The sequence below is a fragment of the Anarrhichthys ocellatus genome, unplaced genomic scaffold, assembly GCF_004355925.1.
Source record: "Anarrhichthys ocellatus isolate YVR2014 unplaced genomic scaffold, GSC_Weel_1.0 scaffold9, whole genome shotgun sequence".
In the NCBI taxonomy this organism is placed as follows: Eukaryota; Metazoa; Chordata; class Actinopteri; order Perciformes; family Anarhichadidae; genus Anarrhichthys; species Anarrhichthys ocellatus.
The window spans coordinates 3,068,188-3,088,656 of NW_022280039.1; the positions used below are offsets into that span (position 1 = coordinate 3,068,188).

General features: G+C 39.6%; 2 protein-coding genes across 2 annotated transcripts; both read left to right on the top strand.

The window, feature by feature from the left end:
• Positions 1-506: 506 nt before the first annotated feature.
• On the top strand, positions 507-10,850 carry adrb3a (adrenoceptor beta 3a). Its single transcript, XM_031849483.1, has 2 exons — positions 507-2,338; positions 8,463-10,850. The coding sequence occupies exons 1-2, from the start codon at positions 1,032-1,034 to the stop codon at positions 8,488-8,490; spliced, it is 1,335 nt and encodes a 444-aa protein (XP_031705343.1). The 5' UTR covers positions 507-1,031; the 3' UTR covers positions 8,491-10,850.
• On the top strand, positions 10,844-18,397 carry got1l1 (glutamic-oxaloacetic transaminase 1 like 1). The gene is made up of 8 exons (XM_031849484.1): positions 10,844-11,819; positions 12,513-12,694; positions 12,958-13,081; positions 13,523-13,740; positions 13,833-13,983; positions 14,696-14,861; positions 15,137-15,279; positions 15,526-18,397. Exons 1-8 carry the CDS (start codon positions 11,645-11,647, stop codon positions 15,663-15,665), a joined length of 1,299 nt encoding a protein of 432 aa, XP_031705344.1. The 5' UTR covers positions 10,844-11,644; the 3' UTR covers positions 15,666-18,397.
• The last annotated feature ends 2,072 nt before the right edge of the window (positions 18,398-20,469 follow it).

Sequence of the window (20,469 nt, forward strand, 5' to 3'; positions counted from 1 at the left end):
TAATCCAGCATCATTTGACAATCAGAACAGGAGCCAGCAGTGGAAAAGTCTGTCACATTGTTGACACAGTCAAGTGACAGATACAGTTAATGGGTTAACATGCTTAGTGCAGCTGCTTCATTCAACACAACATCAGTGATATTATAAAATAATGAGCTGATGGTCGTCACATACTTTTGAATACTTACAAGTAAACAATGTGCGTGTCATAAAGATCATTTTTGCCGTTTTGACAAACATTACACACATATAACAAGCTCTAATGCTGGATTAGTTATTTTCCTATGATTAAGTGTGTGTGTGTGTCTATGTGTGTGTGATTGTTCGCATTTGTGTGTGTGGCCCTATTAGGGTACTGAGCCCTGTATGGCTTCAGCACACAGACACACTTTTCAACTCCTCCCCTCTGCCTTCAGCCAGGGTGTGATTAGAGCCAATACAATCTTGGGCAACCTGCACTGGGAGAGTGAGAGAGATAGAGATAGAGAGAGAGAGAGAGAGACAGCAAAGGAAAGAGTGGGCAGCCACTCTGGTGCACTCTGGTGGTTCTTGCAACGGTGTCACTGCTGCTTGGCAGTCCGACAGTTGCATTGTGGCTCATGTAGGATTCAGCAGAAACACTGCAGACTACTCTAATCCCAGTGGACACGGACGGATTTTCTTCTCAAAAACGTTTTGCCACTTTATGTTAACGTTTCCTGGATTCAAGAAAGAGTTGAAACACCGTGAACTAATACGACTTTGTGGACGGTTTGGATACATCCTTTTTTTGAAAGACATGCTGCTGTTGCCTAAACCAGAAGAACTTCCACTAACAATCACGTCTTGATCATCCCGTATGGAACCATGGAAAGCCACTACTGCCTTTTGAACACAGCCAAACAAGACTTCCAAGCTCTGAAATGTAAGCAATAACTGCAAAGTAAAGAATACCTATTATTTAGACAGCAGATTTATGATGCTTGTAAGAAGCGCGGAATCTCCCGTTTTGTTAACTTTGACGTAAAAAAACAAATCTTCAGCTGATCATAATGGATGGAAACTTCAGCACTTTAGCACCCTATGTGATCAACAGAACAGACCCCTATCACAGGGCTGCGGGACCCTGGAGCCTCATCATACTGGTCATCATCATACTGACTATAGTGGTGGGAAACCTGCTGGTCATCATCGCTGTAGCTCACACTTCACAGCTACAGACAACGACAAACATTTTCATCATGTCCCTGGCGTGCGCGGACCTTATCATGGGGGTCCTCGTGGTGCCTCTGGGGGCCACTATTGTGGTGACTGGTAACTGGCACCTCAGTCACACATTCTGTGAGTTCTGGACCTCTGTGGACGTCCTGTGTGTGACGGCGAGCATCGAGACGCTCTGCGTCATAGCAGTGGATCGGTATATAGCCATTACGAGGCCGCTCCGATACAAGGTTCTACTCAATAAGTGGCGTGCGAGGGCAATAGTCTGCTTAGTGTGGGTTGTGTCCGCTTTAATTTCCTTTGTGCCAATTATGAAAGGGTATTGGCGTGATAATGACGATGAAGCAGCGAAGGAGTGCTACGATAACCCTAGATGCTGTGACTTTGTGACCAACAGGGCCTTTGCTATTGCATCTTCGATAGTGTCTTTTTACATTCCACTGCTCATAATGATATTTGTGTATGCAAAAGTCTTTCTAATAGCCACACAGCAGGTCCAGCTCATAGATAAGAATCGCATGCGTTTTCAGAACGAGTGTTCAATAGCGCAGGTGCAAGTTGGCCCCCACATTAATAATATCCTGTCAACGACGTGTGCCGGCTCCAGCAGCTGCAGCAGCGCAGTACGGAGAAAGAGCGTCAAGCGGAGGCCGTCACGACTCATTCTCGTCAAAGAGCACAAGGCCCTGAAGACTTTGGGGATCATCATGGGGACCTTCACTGTGTGTTGGCTGCCGTTCTTCGTCGCCAACATCATCAATGCATTTAAAAGAGACATTCCCCCAGAGTGGATCTTCCGACTGTTAAACTGGCTGGGTTACATCAACTCCGGCCTCAATCCTATCATCTACTGCAGGAGTCCAGGGTTTCGTACTGCGTTCAAGAACCTGCTGGGCTGTCCGTGGTGGTCCACCCTGTGGCTCAATACTTTCTATAAAGAGCTGCAGACTCGCTGCTCCTGCTTTCTATGGCAGACTGAGTCGGGCACTGCAGCCGGGTCTTTCCAAAAGCCTCCAACCGGCAGGACTGAGGTCAGTGAGAGTCATGGAAGCAGCAAAAGCGAGGAGGCTTTCCCTGATCCTCTGCAGTCCAACGGCAGCACACAAAACAGTGGCTTATCGGAGCCAGAAACCAAATTGTAAGTTTCCTTTTCTTCCCATTTTTTTAAAAAGTATGATAAATGTTTTAAAAACATCCACCACCTCAAGTATAAACAGTGAAACCATCATTTAAAGACAATGATGTAAATCATTTTGACAGCTATGTACACTTGGACATCACGCATAAACACAATGGCAACATCAAGATCAATAACAGTGTTTTAACTTTTTCCAATATTTTAACTAATAAGATAATTCAATAAAGATGTTAAATATTAACAACAGTCAAAGGACTGTAGATAACATTTTCGAAATTTTGAGCTTGATAGAAAACTAGTTTTTCTGCTCACAGTGCATTTCCTAAACATAGAAATCCAGATTTGGACATATTATAAAACATCAGTGTGCTGTTGCCCAGTAATAAAATAGTTTGGAACACAACAGTGCAGAAGAATAAATCATTTATGGAGGATTGGCTGCAGTCGGGGTGTTGCAATATTACCAAACTACAAATGAAATGTAATATTTGGATTTTCATGCATGACTCAAACATTTGATGACTGTACCAGTATCAGTTACTGTACGGTGTTACCTGTAATCACTCAACCCAGACGATGTTAATATAGTAAAATATTGCTGGTACTGTGTTTAAGGTTGTAGAATGTTTTGTTTAGCACACTCCTCAATAATAGTTAACTATATCAATAATCTATTTCTATTTCATAGAAACCCTAATATTGTAAATGTATTTTTTTTTTTGTAAATTTCACTATGCGGTATTTAAAAACAGTGTCCCTTCATGACAGAGATGACTGTAAAATGGCTCTTTAAAACCACTGGGCGATGTGACATTTCCAAATATTAGTGTGGCTTTCTACCTCTTAAAGGGCCTCAGTGTGCCCTGCCCAACACCGCCTGCAGCAGATAAATCTTTATCACTTACACACAAGACTTCCCCCATAACTGGAGATGCTGTTGCCAATGAGACTGACAGCCAATGAGAACACCTAGTTAACTCAGGTTGAATGGGGTTGGTGGAATACACTACTACAAGATGACAGCAAGCCTGTCACAGAATACAGGAAGATATGTATTAATAATTAGGAGTTGCGCTTTAACTCTAGAAATGGAATAGAACGTTTTTTATTTACCAATAATTTAATCTTTCAAGTAAATGCTAGTTATATATAAGGTAAGATTTGTGCCATTTACATAAAATATACTGTATATTTGCTGTATTATTGAATCTTGTGCTCTGAATTTGATTTGAAAAAAGTATTCAAAATGTAATAATTTATCATAATAAGTAGTAATCATCACGTCTCAAACATGTGTCACAATTGAAGGTCTTGAGTGCCGTTTTGTTGTGACAAACATAATATTCACTATGAGTTTAAAGTGGTTGAAATTAAGATTAGTGAGCAGTTCAATTTAAAAACATTAAATTCAAATTCACAAATCATAATTAAATGTACATATATATATATCTATATATATATATATAGATATATATACACAGATCATTTTTCACTTTTCTTTACATGACATCCTCCCAGCGGAATACTAAACACACAATCAATGCAGCTGTAAAACGGTAGTCATTTACGAGCATGTAAAAGCCTTCCTTAAAAGGAGCCTGTGTGATCTGTGGTAAATCACCCCAAGGGGAAGGAAGGCTCAGCAGACTCACCCTGCGTGCGCTATGAGCAGGATTACAAACGTAAGTGAGACCAGCCGTTTGAGAATGACTCTGCCGGGGCTGTGGCTTGGAGACAGGTTTAATTAGGGAATATGACACACGGTTCCAGGTAGAGTCTGCACTGCTGGTTTGTTGAGTGCCAATAACACCATGCTAGGCCTCCGTCATCCCTGTCAACCTTCTATATCTACGCCACACAAAAGAGCAATTGTGCCTATTTCCTTTTAACCCTGGGACAACATGTAGCAGCCAGTTTATTATCACCAGTTACTTTGTTTTCATAGGACTACATGCAGGCATATTACTGCTGCCCTTATCAACATCCACAGCAGCCTTCACCTTCTGTCACGTAAGCACCATGTGATATATGACAAGTGCAATTTTTCACAGTGGTCAGTGCAGTAGCAAAGACATGTTGTTTTTGTATGTTTCTGTAAACCACAGGTACGTTGAATGACAACGTTTTTGCATTCGGTAAGTGCAAGTGACGTAGTGCATCAAGCAACCGGTTTTGAAAGTCATGTGGTATAATGGGGAAAATTACATGTACATGAAAGTCCACTTAGGCGGGTGGATGAGTCAAACAAACACAGGACTTTACCGCAGGAGACCACTGTTCATTTCACGTGTTAGACCAGAAGTCAACGTTGACTTTACGCTTGTTACATAAGAGAGTCCACTAAGGGCAGTTGTTATATATTTATGCTAGATACGGTTGATACGCGACTTTTGTTATTATTTCAACACGACCTTAACTTTACAAGTAAATCCAGTGTTTCCCGGCTGTGGGGCTGTGGGTTTGCTGTTGCTGCTACCAACAGCATTTGTGCTGCCATACCTGGGATTCAAACTTAATGGAAGCTTTGTAGGCGTTCTCTGCCTTTTATTTTATAAAGTTTTCTCCTGTTTTTGTGACTAGTTAAGGAGTTCAGTATTGTGTTTGTTTGTTCATAGTTCAGCTGACCTCTTCTTTTCCAGGTAGCATGGGGGTTTTGTTTATTATGTTGGCCTTAGAGACCCTGACGGCTACGCTTTCTTATATAGTTGGTTTGTTCCTGTTCATCTATACTGTTAATAAATGTATCTAATTGCCGCTGCCTTATCCTCTTGGTTTTTGTTAAACTTGTGCCAAGGTTTTCCATCACCTTTTATGCTACTTCCAGTGTACCACTAGGCACACTATATAGGCCGTAACAATGTGACATCGTGCATTTCTGCGAGGCTGTAATGAAAAGTATTTATGATACGTATTTTTGGTACAGAAACAACATTCAACGTATGCTTTTGAAGAAACGTATGATGACAACATTTTTCTTCGGCGACTGGGTTGAACTGGAAGCAAAATCCTAAATTGTGCAAAGTCCACATGACATTGTTTACAGCATCAGTGAATTTAGCCGTCTCTCCCTCTGTTTTTCATATTGCTCTAAAGTGAGACAGGCGGCTCCTGCATTAGTCCTAATATGTGTATTGGAGGTATTTAGGACAAAATATTGATGTATTTGAAAGGCATCGTTGTGTGTTATGAGTGGAAGGAGTTTGTAAGCACAGTTTATAGATGAATGAGAACACTAAAATTAAGCTAACAGAGAGCGGAACATTACATTTCATAGAGCAGCAGCCTACTAGGTGGTGACTAAACTGCAGAGTGAATGTTGAGAAGAGATGAAGAGTCGGTGCATCACAATTAAAGTATGAAGAAACACACGTGAGGAAACAATTTGTCAACATGTTGCTGAGAAAAACAGCTGCAAAAACTCAAAGGATAGGCTTGCATGGCCATCACATGTGCACACTAAAATACTTTCCACCTCAGAAGGATAAACATTAACAAGATCTCGTGTGAAAAGCAGACACTGGTGGCACAGGGACAAGAAATCTTTTGTCATTCGCACACACAAGAAAAATGAGGAAAACAAATAAATACGGCCCATCTTTGGATATATGTTGTTGGTCTCAGCTTGTGAACTTCCAGCTGTTTTTTTATTTGTTCTTTTTTAAAATCACAAATAACCAGACATTACACAAAGCACAGAGAGACGCAGGTGGAGAATGACATTTCCAGTATAAATACTGACTCACTAAAGTCACTACAAGTGGCTCATTACTCTTAACTTCAATTAAATATTTCAGATATAGTCATGAGGACAAATCTAAAAGGACATTTTGTTTATTATGCTGGCATCTCAGGTTTATAAATGACTGTGTGCTACTGGAACAAACTGTTCATCATTATAGTAGCACACAAGCAAGCAAGAGTCCTCCCAGAGCGACCTGTGCTTTATCAATGGACACTTTGTGAGTATGAGTGTGAAAATATAGCATGCAGTAAACTCGTAAAACAATTTAAGTTATTTCTGATGCATAATATACTACAGGGTAAGTCATCTGTTAAACAGGAATTTGGAGTGGCTAAAAACATTTGCTGTGACAAGCTTTTTTTTACTACACTGAGCTGCTCATGTGTGGCAGATTAAAGGTCTGTGTGATGTCAAAGTCGCTCGAATGCTGGTGTAATAAGTTAAAGCACTGCAGTGAGCATATCCGTAGGCGCACATTAAGGCATCCTGATGTTTTGATGGTGTTTTAGGAGGGACAAGCTTGCATTAATTCTTGCTTTCCTGTGCTGTTACAACATAATTCAGAGCTTTTCTCTGCAGCATGCTAACAGGGCCTCCAACCCAAACTCACACACCAGCTTCCATAATGTGCATTTAGTTAGCTTAGAGCGAGATCAAGCCTAAGGCAGCATGAAACAAGGCGCAGGATAAAGCAAAACATGGTGGTAGTGACCAGTGAGAAACCTCCAGCACTCCCTTTCAAGCCTGGCTGATATCAGAAACGATCCCACTGCAGTGAGGTCTTTAAATGTAGGCATCCGGGAGTTGAGCAAACACTTGAGAACAGTATAACTTTAAACAGTCAAGGTTTGGACAGATAAAAATGAGCAATAAAGCGTAACAGCAGCTAAATACAAATCTGTATCATGTTACAGTATTAAAGTAACAGTATTCAGAATACCAATACTCTATTGCTATAGATATTTAACGATGAATGGAAGATTTTAACCATTTAAATAATTGAAACTGATCATCTAATTACATTGATTTACTGTATGACTCAGTGGTAATTTAACTTGTATAGAATAAAAAGCACTTTGAAATATGGATGTACAATTTGATATAAAATCTACATAATGATACATGGAAGTTAAGTATTTGGTTTTCATATGTTTGTCAGTATGACCGGCAAACAATTCTGAGTTGAGGGCTGATTGGTTGATTAAATGTCAAGTAAACTGTCACTGGTTGTTGCAGCTAGCTGTTCTTAGTGTAATTATATGTGATTAGGGCTATTTATATATCGAAAACTGTGTTGAGATACATTTTATGTTGGTAAAATATTCACAATATTGGTAATTGAATACATTTGTTTAACGTTCAGCCCTACTTTATATACCTCTTCATGAGAAAAATCAACTCAGTTACCAGTTTTGTTAGCTTAATTTAATGCATTTTAATGAATAGTTTGTGTTGTTGAAATAGAGAGGCGCTCCTAATATTTAATAGAATTTCAAAAATCATGTTAACTAAATGATTTCTAGTTGCACCCCCCTTTCATATATTTAAAGACAGAAAGTACGCATGTCACAGATGATGGATGGATTTTCCTTAACTTTGATGAACTTAACTCCTTTAACCTTTAACTACTAAATATGTGCCAGCTATGTCTGTGGTTTGTGATTTAAAATAATCCAACAATAATCCATGTGTGAATGTGAGATCCAAGTTGAACACATTTTGTTGAATCATTCAACAGAATGTGTAACAAAATATTATTCCCGGAGTCTTTTCCATTAAATCTTCCAAATGCATCAACGTAAAATCACTGAAATAGACCAAAGACTACAGGGATACTTCTGCAGTAAAAATGGTTATATTCCATAAAACTATGGGAATTCTGATGTTTCCTGCAGATTTGTTTTCAGTATGCGTGCACATATCAGTGAGGCTTACAGTTCTAGGTAGTTTATGTCTTCCTGTGGAGACATGTAGTTGAGGTGATAGCATCAGAATTCCAATCTTGTTAGGGGGAAAAAAGGTTTCAAAGCATAAAAAGAAGAGGGCAAACTTACAGTAAAAAATAAATAAAAGGTAAGTAACCTGTAAGACAACAAATCATTGTTGTTGTCTTGGAACTTTCTTATCTGATAGAAACTGGAATGTCAAACAGGGTGTGAGCAGCGCAGGCAACAAGTCATAATACACTGAAATAGCTCATTTGTTCGCAGGATCACATCTCACAGCGCTGCACACCATGTCAAAGATATAATGAGGTTTATAATGAGAGCGCTGGCTGACCTTGTTATCAGGTGCAGCACACCTCATAACATTTTTAGAAGTAATAGGTACATGTTATCACATGTGAGATTCACTCGTGCCTTTTTTTCCATCTATTTTCAGCTTCACATTGCTGGAAAAGGACGGATGAACTGTGCAATATCAAGCGACTGCAGCAAACTATGATTCCCAGGAGTTACTGGGATTCCTGCAAAGGCAGAGACCAAAGAACAGCGAGGACAAGCTTACGTACAACCGCCGTCCCTAATAAACGTATAGCTGAGAGAAGCGGACCCCAAAGAGACGGATGTATTGACTGTAGAGACAACAGCTGATTTGGTCTGGACAGGAACAGTGTGACTGTTTCTGTGGACAGGAGATGGACCACTCCAGCTCAGCAACTCACAGACAACAAGTGACACCAAAGTATCCTGAATGAAACAATGCTGCAAGTTTTAAATGCATTCCAGTTAACCTTTGGCCACAATGTATGTGGCCTGTGGTTTCAAAAATGAGAGTAAACTAGTTTTGTACAGTATATTATCTGGTAAGTTATTTATGATACACTGAATCTTTAGGAAAATACAAAATTCGTCTAACTTTATACAAGGTCATGATTTTGGCAAGCCTGTCCTCACTGTCGGTGTGATATGAGCTAAACCAAAGGGCTGTGCATTTAAATATTCAATTCTGGTGTCTGTTTTCAGTCTTTCTGTTTTCTTTCACAGCTATGGAAAATGTTTATTTTCGATTGGTGGCTGTTAAAAATCTTATATCAGGACAACTCAAACATAATTCCTGTCTACAGTTAACCATCAGTATTCTATGTGCAAGGTACAGTATTACAAACTGCAGCTTCCCATAACAAAACACTTCTGCTACCAGCTGTTTCCAGTCTACTCCTTACCTTCGGCAAGCAGCGAAAGTAAAGGCTCAATAACACACTCTCACATGTCATTGTGGAGGAAACATCTTACTCACTTAACCTCATCATCTGTTGCATTGAGAAATAAAATATTATCAAACTGTTTAACATGTTCTCTCTCTCTGTGTGCAAACTCAGCACTATGAAAGTAAAAGAAGTCCGTATTGATGTAAATCACATAAAACACTGAGTCCACAATGTTGGAACGTAAACACCACTGAGTTTCGAGCATTGAAATATTTTACTGGTTATCCAATCACCTGCCAAAGTGCCTGCCCTTTTTCAAATTGTCTCCAATGACGGCTTCTCAGATAATGTAACAAACTATCTTTCACATAATCTATCTGGATCACTAGGGTTTGAAATTGCCTCTTGGAAATTTCATGTAGTATAAAACTTTTAAAAACTATTTTCACAAAATCACTGTCCAATTCTGTTCAATATAAAATAAATATCTGGTCATTTTCACGTCTAAAAATTCAACACTTGGACATCCGGTGGCAAACACAGTGTTTGATTAAAAAAAAATCTACTTTGAAGTGTGCAGTTATTTGATTGGACATGTAAAAACTGCTAGACTTTAAACACTGTTCATCACAACCTTCCCGTCAAGGATTTCCTGTGCCAACAACTTGTCCTGAGACTCAGTGTCACAGTTTTCTTCAGGCCACACTGATATTTTCAGAACACGGGGCATCTCAGTCAAAAAAAGAAGTCCTTTGACACCAAATTTAGACCTAAGAGCTCAGCTCACCAGTTAGGAGCACTTGAATCTAATAAGCCAACAGCATCTTAATTAGATTCACTTTTGTGGATTCATCCTGGTTATATAATAGCGTGACTGGTGCACATACCAATGGGTCTAGCTTGCAACTCTGCCATGGCATCCTCTTTCTCACTCCTTTACAAAGCGGTAGATAAAAGAATATATGTGTCTTTACCCCAGATAACCACAAGCCTGGAATCAACAGTGGCTTCGTTATAACACTTTTTGCTGTTACCTCTGTACCCGTGTTTCTGGGTGCATTGTGTTCTTTGACTGTAATGGACAACTGGGCAAACACAAATAACCTGACATCCCACAGATAATTTAAATGCAGCCATAATGCAGTGAGATGGGAGGAAAACATGCCCTGCAGTCAACAGAGTGAAAGGTAAATGTTTAGTTGTTACCGCCTGAGAGCAAAATAAAAAGCACTTTTTTTATACACTCACTATTCAGTACTGATGTTTAACAATCACACAACGAAAGGAAAAAAATCCATCACAGGAAGTAATGAGAAACTAAGGTCTCTGCTGAGAGCCATCTCAGTACATCTCTACACATAATATTGCTTTTATATTTGCTATTATGCTTAAATCTCTAAAAGCTGTGACACAGAGGATGAGGCAAGCTGAGCAAACATATTTTTCTTCAATTAATCTTTCTTAAATTAATCCGGGTCAACTAATTGACAGGAATAATACACGGTTTGGCCATCTACTGCCATCTAGTGCAGTGCTTTGTGACTACCAGCTTCATAAAGTCAACTACAGAACCTCTTCCATTTAATAGCTGCAAGAGGATTCATTTGATTATGGTTTGCAACAACTGTGAGATTCACTGCTACTTCTTCATCCACATGAAGTGGCTGTTCTTCAGTTCTCTTCCCCAGAGGAACATCTCTATTTCCCAGAAGCCTTATGCACAAACACTGTGGTGTTTTGTTACAACCGAAGGAGCATTACGCTGTCTGGATGTATCTTTCCATTGGTATCTGAGTAAGGATGTGCAATTTGCTGCACATACACATAGAATATATTCTGCACACATTTTAAATCATCAGAAGCAAATTTAGATTACAAAGGAAATATAATTCCACAATCTAAAAGGCAACTTTGATCTCCAAACATTCTAGGAGGAAGAATATAACCATCTGTACAAAGATGGAGCCTAATGGATCAGTGAAACTCATGAAAGAAAGAAATCCTTTCCAGAATATGCTTCTACACACACTAAGTGAAGCTGCAACACTTAAACTATGCTTCTTAACTCACTGTCTAAATGAGTGGTCCTTTACTCATGTGAGGAGGCTACAGGTCTTTTGTAGAACCACCAAAACAAACCTTAATGAGAAGCAGACGGAGCTCTCTGAGCTGATTTGTTGTCAGTGTTAAAGAATGAAGCCAATACATTTGGGACTCGTCTTCGCCTCATCCTTTCATGTTCTCACAAGCTAAGTCTCTTTGATGATAGCTCACTGCGATGGCAAAAGTAAACTCACCAGACCTCCATCACCGTTGCCGGGGGTGACAGTATCCAAATACGTGCTGTAGCTTGGCAACAGTGCCCAAACAAAGGGCTCGCGGCTTGCGAGTTGATTTCCTGGCTGTGTTGAAGATGAGCGGACCTGGCAGCAGCCTTAATGAAAAAGTGGTCAAGCAAAATGGAGACCCAAGAGACCATCTCGCTGTGTTTACCAATACCCACGCCCCAGCAGGGAGTCCTGAAACAAGGCTATTGTCCGCCTTCAAGAAAGACACTCACACCAGGAAGGCTTACCTGGCAGGGAGAGGTAAGTCTGCTCGTACATTTATGATTTAAAAAAAAAAAACATCTCTAGAGTTTCAACCCTGAAATAAGAGAAGAGGTAAGGGGTTTTCCTACCATTTGTACTTTGTTATCTGTTGTTAGTTGAGCTGCTGACTTTGTAGTCAATTGACTTCCTTTGAGGAGTCTCAAAATGTACACTAGCTATAGTTTTCAAGGTGCGTGGTACAAGAGCAGAAGGGAAAAGAGTAGGCCAAACTTCTCAGCTTTAAATCAGAGCATGAAACTTGAACAGTTGACAGTTAGTACATTTTAACTGGAGCAGCTCAGGGCTCTGTGTGGACCTGAGAGCTTTTGAGATTCCTCCAAGCAAACTCAATCCTATCACCCATCTTTACACTTTATTATCTGTTCAATAATGTTCAAACTCTTTACCTTGACATATGCAATAAACTAAGACAATAACTTCTAAAGCATATTGTCAGTAGAGGACTTGTGCTACCACATGGTTTAAACCCTTGACCTGATTGTTGCCCCTTGCTCGTTTCTAGATGACATAATAACTACAAATCACACATTGAAACTGAAAAAGCATACATTTAAGAAATAGTGTGATAAATTCCATTTGAGGGTGGACTTTGTGAGTAAATTATTTTTCACAGATCGAGACAGTGTCTTGTTGGATGAACAAAATGTTTGCAATAATTGTCTTCCGCAGAGTATTACAGCGAGGAAGGGAAGACCTTTGAACTGCGTCTTGTTCGAAAAATAAAGCAACAGCGAAGCGCTGATCCCACTTCTCGTCCGGAGTATCCATCCTCTCTTGGTGTGACAGAGTTCACCAGGCGAGCCACGGAGGTCGCTTTGGGGAAGAGCGCTCGAGCTATAGTGGAGGATCGGGTAATATCAGCTGTACACGAGCACTGTAACTGATTGTAGTTTCGACATTGATTCACGCCTTAGATTGAACAGCAGCAAACACGAAGAGATTAAGTAGTAGCTTGTACTTAATCACCCGATCAATCAGCATCGTGCAGAGGAATAGAATTATACAGTCATGGATTCATGTCCACCTTCATCCTCAGAATAAATCAGTACAAGATTAGTACTCAAATGTCCATGTTAACAACTCAAATCTTGGTGTTTCGTGACTTCTGTTGCAGGTGTTCGGTGTCCAAACACCTGGTTTTACCGCTGCTGTGCGTCTTGGGGCTGAACTCTTGAAACACTGGTATGATGCCTGTGCTGTTTGGTGCGGGCCGGTCTACCTCTCTTCCCCCTGTGATGGTAAGTTACACCTCACCTCTTCTTAATGCTGGTGCACATTAGATCATGCTCTTGAAACATAAATAACACTCTGCATGTAGCTAATAATCCCAGTGTGGTGACTGCAGCTGCATGCACTACTCGTTCATCCTGTACATCATATCATGAACAACACTAGAGGATGAGACTCATATGCCACAATGGACAGAAGCAGTATCCATAGCAACATTAACTCTGCATAGGTAAGAAAATACGTAATGCAGCTCAGACTAGAGGTTAAAATGTTGGATAATTCAATTGTTTTCAAAAGAAATAAACCACAGCATAAAAAAATTTGTTTTTACTCACATTAGTGGCTTCATACTCATTACACACTGGAGTTTAAAGCAGCATTGATCTTGAGGAGTTTGTACTGCTTTAGGTCTGTAATATAATGTTTCATCTTCTTGCTCCTCCCTGCAGACTCATTGGCTGGTATCTTCCAGGCAGCAGGGATTCAAGATATCCGTGAGTATTATTACTGGGATTACAAGCAGCGGGGAATTTGTTTGGAGAAGCTTCTGGAGGATCTGGCGAAGGCTCCGGAGCAAAGTGTCATTGTTCTGTCAGCATCTGCCCACTATCCTACCGGAGCAGACCTCACTCAGAATCAATGGGCTCTGATTGCAAATCTCATCATGGTAACAGACATGTACATTTATGCCCTCTAACCAAAATTGTCAAGTAGCTCCTCACTCCTACTTAGATCATTTGCTGTGCACTCTTTCAACAGAGGCATAGGCTTTTCCCTTTCTTCTTGCTGCCTCCTCAGGCGCTCTGCTATGGAGATTTAGAGCGGGGTGCCTGGCCTGTTCAGTACTGTGCATCGCAGGGGATGGAGCTCCTCTGTGCTCAGTCGTTCTCCCACTGCTTTGGACTATATGGTGAGTAAGTGATGTTAGGAATACCACTCAACTCAATGGTATATGTGTTTCACCCTATGGCCATGGGCCAAAATGAGCCCATGCAACAAAGCATGATCTGTGATGTTATATCTGTATTGCCCCGAGCTGTTCGAATATTAAAAGAAAATACAGAACGTCAAGTTGAATTTTTATGCCAGAAAATGTATGCTTAGTTTCTACGAAGTCACAGTTACCTTTCAGTTTGGAGCTTTCTACAGAGGAAAGCTCTTAAAGTGATCATGTCTGGCCGAGTTGAATGATCACTAGTGATCACTATAATCACTTTCTACTGGATTATCAACACATTGTCAGGCAGGTTGTTGTTTTTGGGACATTTTATGCCTTTATTTAATTGTGATAGTGGAGAGAAAGTATAGGGAATTACATGCAGCAAACGGTCCTGCTAGCAAGCCGGCAATTGAACCGGAGACTCGCTGCTCAGGGCATTTGTGCCCATGGTGTCGCCTTTTGGGTCGCCTCAGATTGGGAGGAACATCAGCTTATTTCTGTAAGACCTGGTGAACATTCACTTGCCCAGAACTGAGTGCTGTATTTCATTTTCAAAAGTGTCCCTCTTCAACTTTATTGTCAATAGCAGAAACATAAGAGAAAGGGAGCGCAACATTACACTACTACTGCTGGAACACAGTGTTTCTCCACATCAGACTCATCTTCTACTTCCTTTTGCAAGGTGAGGCTGTCGGGCACCTTCTGTGCGTCTTAAAGCAGAACTCCCTCCTGTTTTCCATGGAGTCTCAAGCTGACAAAATAGTGAGGTCGCTCTGGGCGCAGCCATCCGTAGGAGGAGCACATGTTGTTGCCACAGTGCTCAGTAACCCAGCCCATCTTGTTGAATGGTGAGTAATGCCTTATTTGAATAAATAATCTATCTTTTAAAGAATGCGGCTTGGGTGGGCACATTGCTGCTGTATCAGTAGATGTCCATAGCGATAACTGGACGGTTTCAGGCCTTCCCTCAGGCATGCAATGCTTCAAAAAGTTGAACTGGTGATGAAATCCTTCATTTACAAAATGCAACTTTTGCTCAATGGATCTTTCATGTTTTGCAAATCCTGAATTATATGCTTTAGATATAATTTCCCAAATGCTGTCCACTTGTTCTGTTTCCCAGGAAGGAAGAAGTAAAGTGCATTGTGGAGAGATGTATGCTGATCAGAGAAATTTTGAGAGACAGGCTGAGGCTTTTGGGAACTCCGGGTTGCTGGGACCATCTGACTCAGCAAGGTGGACTCTACTGTTTTACAGGCTTGAATGGTGAGTTTCTGCCATGTTGGACTTTTGTCCGTGTTATATAATATGCACTTATTGCAGTTAATCAATTTGAAATAAATATTCATGATTTCCGTGCCATCAAAGGGATTTGACTTTGTTAATGATACCGATTTACATGAATTGCTGTAATGCTTTTTCACATGAACATTTGGTTTGAATACTTCTTTTCCTTCCATGATATCATCAATCTAGATGTGCTTTCACAATATTTCTTGTTTTTTGTTTTAGGTGAGCAGGTAGAATTTTTGTCTAAGAAGAGACACGTGTATCTGCTCCCCAGTGGCTGTCTAAACGTGAGCGCAATCAACAGTCGTAACTTGGACTATATCGTCGAGTCCATTCATCTGGCTCTGACCACGTCCTTCTGACCATGTGGCTTTCGGACAAGCACTACAATCAGTGTCAAAGGGGCTTTTCAGTCTGACTGAATTTCTCATTTAAATCAAACCTTTCATGTGTCACAGTTTCAAGACTATGGTTATTACAATTGTAGGTTCAGCTATTGCAAAGTACATCTGGTAAACATACAGAAAAATGGAGAGCAACATATGATTGCTTATTGAATCATCCCTGCCTTTTCATGACAGAGGTGCAATCTATCCAACTATAAAGCGAGGAAGCAAGTCTGTCTGTGTGTTCTTGGCATATCTCGAGAACGGCTCATCTGATCCACTTCACACTTGGAGGGTGTATTGCTGGGGACCCAAGGGAGTACTTTGATAAGTTTGGTGCAATTTCGACACGCGACAAATTCAATATTTATAAACTTTGAATAAACAAGTGAACAGCGCTCTGTGCCGCAGCGGGGGTGGGGCTTCAGGGCTCTGCATTCCAGCATGTTGTCTGCAGCTTGTTTTCAAGGCCCCCTGTAGCGGCTCTCCCCCGTTTGAAAATGATCACAGCTAATTTCCAAACAGACATTATTTGGATAAACCCACCACGTATTGGGAATCAAAATGGTTACTTCCTTGCATGGAAACATATTATAACCAAATAAAGTGACATATTGACAGTCCTCAAAACGTTCTTTCTTAAGTCAAACTTTTAAGACCGCTCAGTAGAAAGTCCTGCATCAGCAGAATGTACTGAGTACATTTGTCGGTCAGGTAAATGTATTATAGTAGAATGTTTTCCTCTGAAGTAGAACTACAGTAAGAAGTATGCAGTTGAGTTGCATATTTTGCACATTTTTAAATGCTTTGGTATTCTTTTGTAAGTTATTTTGGGGTACAATGAGTTAGAATAGTAACATAATTCAATATTTTTCATATCCAAACATAATCAATCAATGGTTGTTTGGGGCCCTTTTAGTCGGGTCTCCAGGCCCAGGTTGCCTACCTTGTTTCAAGGTAAAGTCTGCCCTGGTGTGTTTTCCTGAACCAGAGTCTTCACTTCACTGGTGTTTCTCACCGTGAGTAACCGCAACTTGGGTATGTGATGCAACTACTACTGCCATGGCAGCTGAGGACCCGAGAAAGCACAGAGTTGAGTGGGAAGTTGTTTGTATGAGCTGTTCTCGAGAAAGCTGCGAGCAGCAAACATTCAACCTGTGCTGAATAGGCTTTTTTTTTCAGCTCAGCCATAGTTAAAATAATAAAACAGTGATGGATTCAAAATTTGTGTTGAGATTTTGTTGCTTTACCTGCTTTTGTCTGCAGCAAATATTGTCAGTCACTCCAAGGTTTACAGGTTTAAATGTATAGATATATATATATATATATTTACACTTTTTACACAGCTGGGCACGCTTTGTCTCCTATTGTTTAATCCGTACACAAATGTAAAATTAAATGTAAAAATATTCATTTGTGGTTCTACAAAGGGAAAAAACAAAACTGCAGTTTTTAAGTGTTTGCTTTTGTATGGAATAATGATGAAATTTGTAAGATCAGGCCACATACTCCAAAGAAGTATAGGGGGCAGCATTTCCCTCTATAACTGGGTCCATACAATCTAAAAAAGTTACTGTCATCAGTTATTTAAAAAAAGCCAACTACTAACTTACAGCATGGCAAGAATATGCAAAACTCCATCAAACAGTTGAAACTGGATTAAATCCTAAGTGGCAGAAACGAGAAAAGAACCCACAACCTGTCCTGCTGGGTGCTGCAGTGACTCACTATTGCCTCTCGATGTACAAGTGGTATTACAGTTCAGGAAAGGCCGCGGCTAGCTGGTTAGCATGCTCATTTCAGTAGATCTTTCATACATGTCTTTGACATTATGTTAACAGCGTTATTCCTTAACATTCTGTTGATATTGTTAGTTCAATTTTTGAGAAATTCTGGCCATGTCTTACACAATGCACCTTTAAACAAAGGAGAAACAAACAAATGTTAGAATGGTATCGATCTTCTAACTTAACTCTTGGTAAGAACTTGACTAACTGTATTTCCCATAATGTCAAACTATTCATTTACGTATGTAGTGGACATGTCATCTATATGTTAATGTCATGAATGGGTGTGAGTCATTATATATTAAACTAACATCAGTGAGTTGTTCTATAGTTTTCAATTTGTAAAATCAATGAAGGTATATTATGTTTGTGTGGCTATATTACTGTACTCCGTTCATCTGTAGAAGACCACCAGACCACTTACCAGTAAGATCTATTTAATATAAGGTGAATTAAGAGCTCACCAGTGACCATGAGAAACATTTAGAGGGAAAGGCCTTGTTCAAACAGCATATATTGGTTACTGCCTTCAAATAAAAGGATTAAATAAGGATGCTATATAAACCCAATGCGTTCACAGCAGATCTCAGCTGCTTTTATAATTTAACTGGGTTGAAGGCCATCCATTACACTGTGATTTTAATGGACTCAGAAGCTCATTCAGTGAGTGACTAAGGATGCCTCAGTGTTCTACTGAACAACTCAGCTGTTTGTTCCAGCAGTAGTCCGATTTTTTAGATGTGGTTTTTTGATTTAGTATCTTTCTGATGTTATTCATGTCTCAAATGGCATTTTATGTTGTTATGTATTAGTTGTAATGTGTTTTCTGTCTGTTGTGCACTGTGGAAACTATGTCTATTGTTGTCTGTATGAGTCGATTTGGTGGAAAATGAGTTTCCCCACGGGGAATTAATAAAGCTTTCTAATCTAATCATGCTGAGTAGACAACCTTGACCTTAACAATGTCACAAACATTTGCACTTCTTGTATAAATATATATGTTTGATGTATATTAGTCCTTGATTATATCCAAATATCAAAAGGTAGGGTTAGGCAATATCAATATTATATTGATATTCTGATTTGAACCTAGATATTGTCCTAGATTTTGAATATCGGAATAAGTGTTGTATTTTCTTGGTTTTAAAGGCTGAATTACAGTAATTGATGTAATTTACTGAACTTACCGGACTGTTCTTGCTGTTCTATTATTTGCCATTATTTACAGACTTAGTCATTATATCCACAATACTGATCACGATGCTGATGATGTGTAAAGGATTTGTGAAAGCCCCAATGGTCGACCCAACAATACTGTTGAAATACCGATAAAGTATTTAGTAAAAGATATTGTGATTTATGAGTTTCTCAATGTTTATTAATTATTGCCTCATACCTGTACAACAAATTTCTTCTCATCAACCAGGTTTGTGACTCAGTGAAGGACTGCAGTATCAATACCTTCATATCTGACTGCCAAAGTGGCAGACTGATCAAATTAGAGAAACGAGAAGCCAAAATATTTTTATTCAAATGATTTCATTTTAAAAATAATGTACTTGATGCTGCAGGTTTAAGAGCTCGGGTGCTTCCCACAGAGCAACCTTTATTCTGAAAAGAGTTGTATTTGAATTGGATTATTTGGGGTTTATCCTGCCAAACAATGTTTTTAGTAACATTTCCTTTCAACTGAGAAGCATTTTCAAATGATGTGAACGTATTGTAAAGCAAATGACTGCTCATCTGGAAACATTAATGAGTAATTCCCTCTATCATGCAGGTCTGTGTGGACACACTTTTTTGGAAAACATGCTGCTTTTACATAACTAACTTTATACCCTCTTTTCATTTGAGAGATATGCACTATGGTACTGGATACTGTGTAGTTCTGAGAAACAGATTGCCACGAAGTATTTAATGGAGGCAGTGTGCTCGCTCTTTTCATTTCAGTGACCCTGGGTAAACAATGAGGATAATCAACATCCACCATCATACAGAGTCTGAGCCATTAGATGCTGTTTGGAGCCCTTTGATTTGCATCCGAGTGTGAATTTTCAAGTTTTCAAGTTTGCGATGAGTTGTTTACATGCATCCTAATATTCCACATACTGTTATCCCTGCATACATGAATAAAGGGGATATAAATACAAATATTACCAAGAAAACTGGAATTACCTGGTCTACAACAATCTAAAGTAATGGGAGAAAGGTGTTGCTTGCCTTCCAGTTAATATCAGCATTACCCATAAATCATTACATTACATTACAGTCATTTAGCAGACGCTTTTATCCAAAGCGACTTACAATTCAGATCCTATCACACCGTCGGCACAGCTACGGGAGCAATTTGGGGTTAAGTGTCTTCCTCAAGGACACATCGACATGCGACTATAGCGGAGCCGGAGCCGTCTGTCCTTGACATACTAGGAGAAAAATAACATAACACTGTTCTCTGTCATCTACTTCTGATGTTAACCCAGACTCTGAAGGAGTAATCACATGCCAGATAGCAGTCTAAATGATCATAAAAACAGTTAACTTTGTCTTGTGTGAGCAGATCTCTAGATTGTCACAGCAAGTAAATTAAGGACACATGGGTCCACTCAGTGGACACAGAGCAGCCTTTCTTTACCACAAGAGTGAATGATTTAAGGTGTGTTCATCTGCTGGCGTAGGCCTATAATTAGTGCACTGGGACACAGAAAAGGATGTGCTGATTGACAGTGATCAATGATTAGCCATACTGACTCATACTGAGTAAACAAACACTATTGACTTTAAACAAGAATAATCTATATTACTTATTTACTGTCAAATTATTCCCTGGAGATAATCATTTCAAGTGGATTAATAATACAGGAATTACTTGAACCGTATAATCCTCTGTAATAATAGTAATTATGAATAGTGCATGTTATTTGACTAACCTCTAAAATACAATTGACAGGACGTGGTGATATTCAAGAAAGATGATGTCAGTTTCCATAGTAGCC

Coding starts and splice junctions, on each gene's coding strand:
- adrb3a (XM_031849483.1), top strand. CDS start 1,032: ATGGATGGAAACTTCAGCACTTTAGCACCCTATGTGATCAACAGAACA. Junction 2,339..8,462: donor TCGGAGCCAGAAACCAAATT/GTAAGTTTCCTT, acceptor ATCTATTTTCAG/CTTCACATTGCTGGAAAAGG.
- got1l1 (XM_031849484.1), top strand. CDS start 11,645: ATGAGCGGACCTGGCAGCAGCCTTAATGAAAAAGTGGTCAAGCAAAAT. Junction 14,862..15,136: donor CCAGCCCATCTTGTTGAATG/GTGAGTAATGCC, acceptor TCTGTTTCCCAG/GAAGGAAGAAGTAAAGTGCA. Junction 15,280..15,525: donor CTGTTTTACAGGCTTGAATG/GTGAGTTTCTGC, acceptor TTTTTGTTTTAG/GTGAGCAGGTAGAATTTTTG.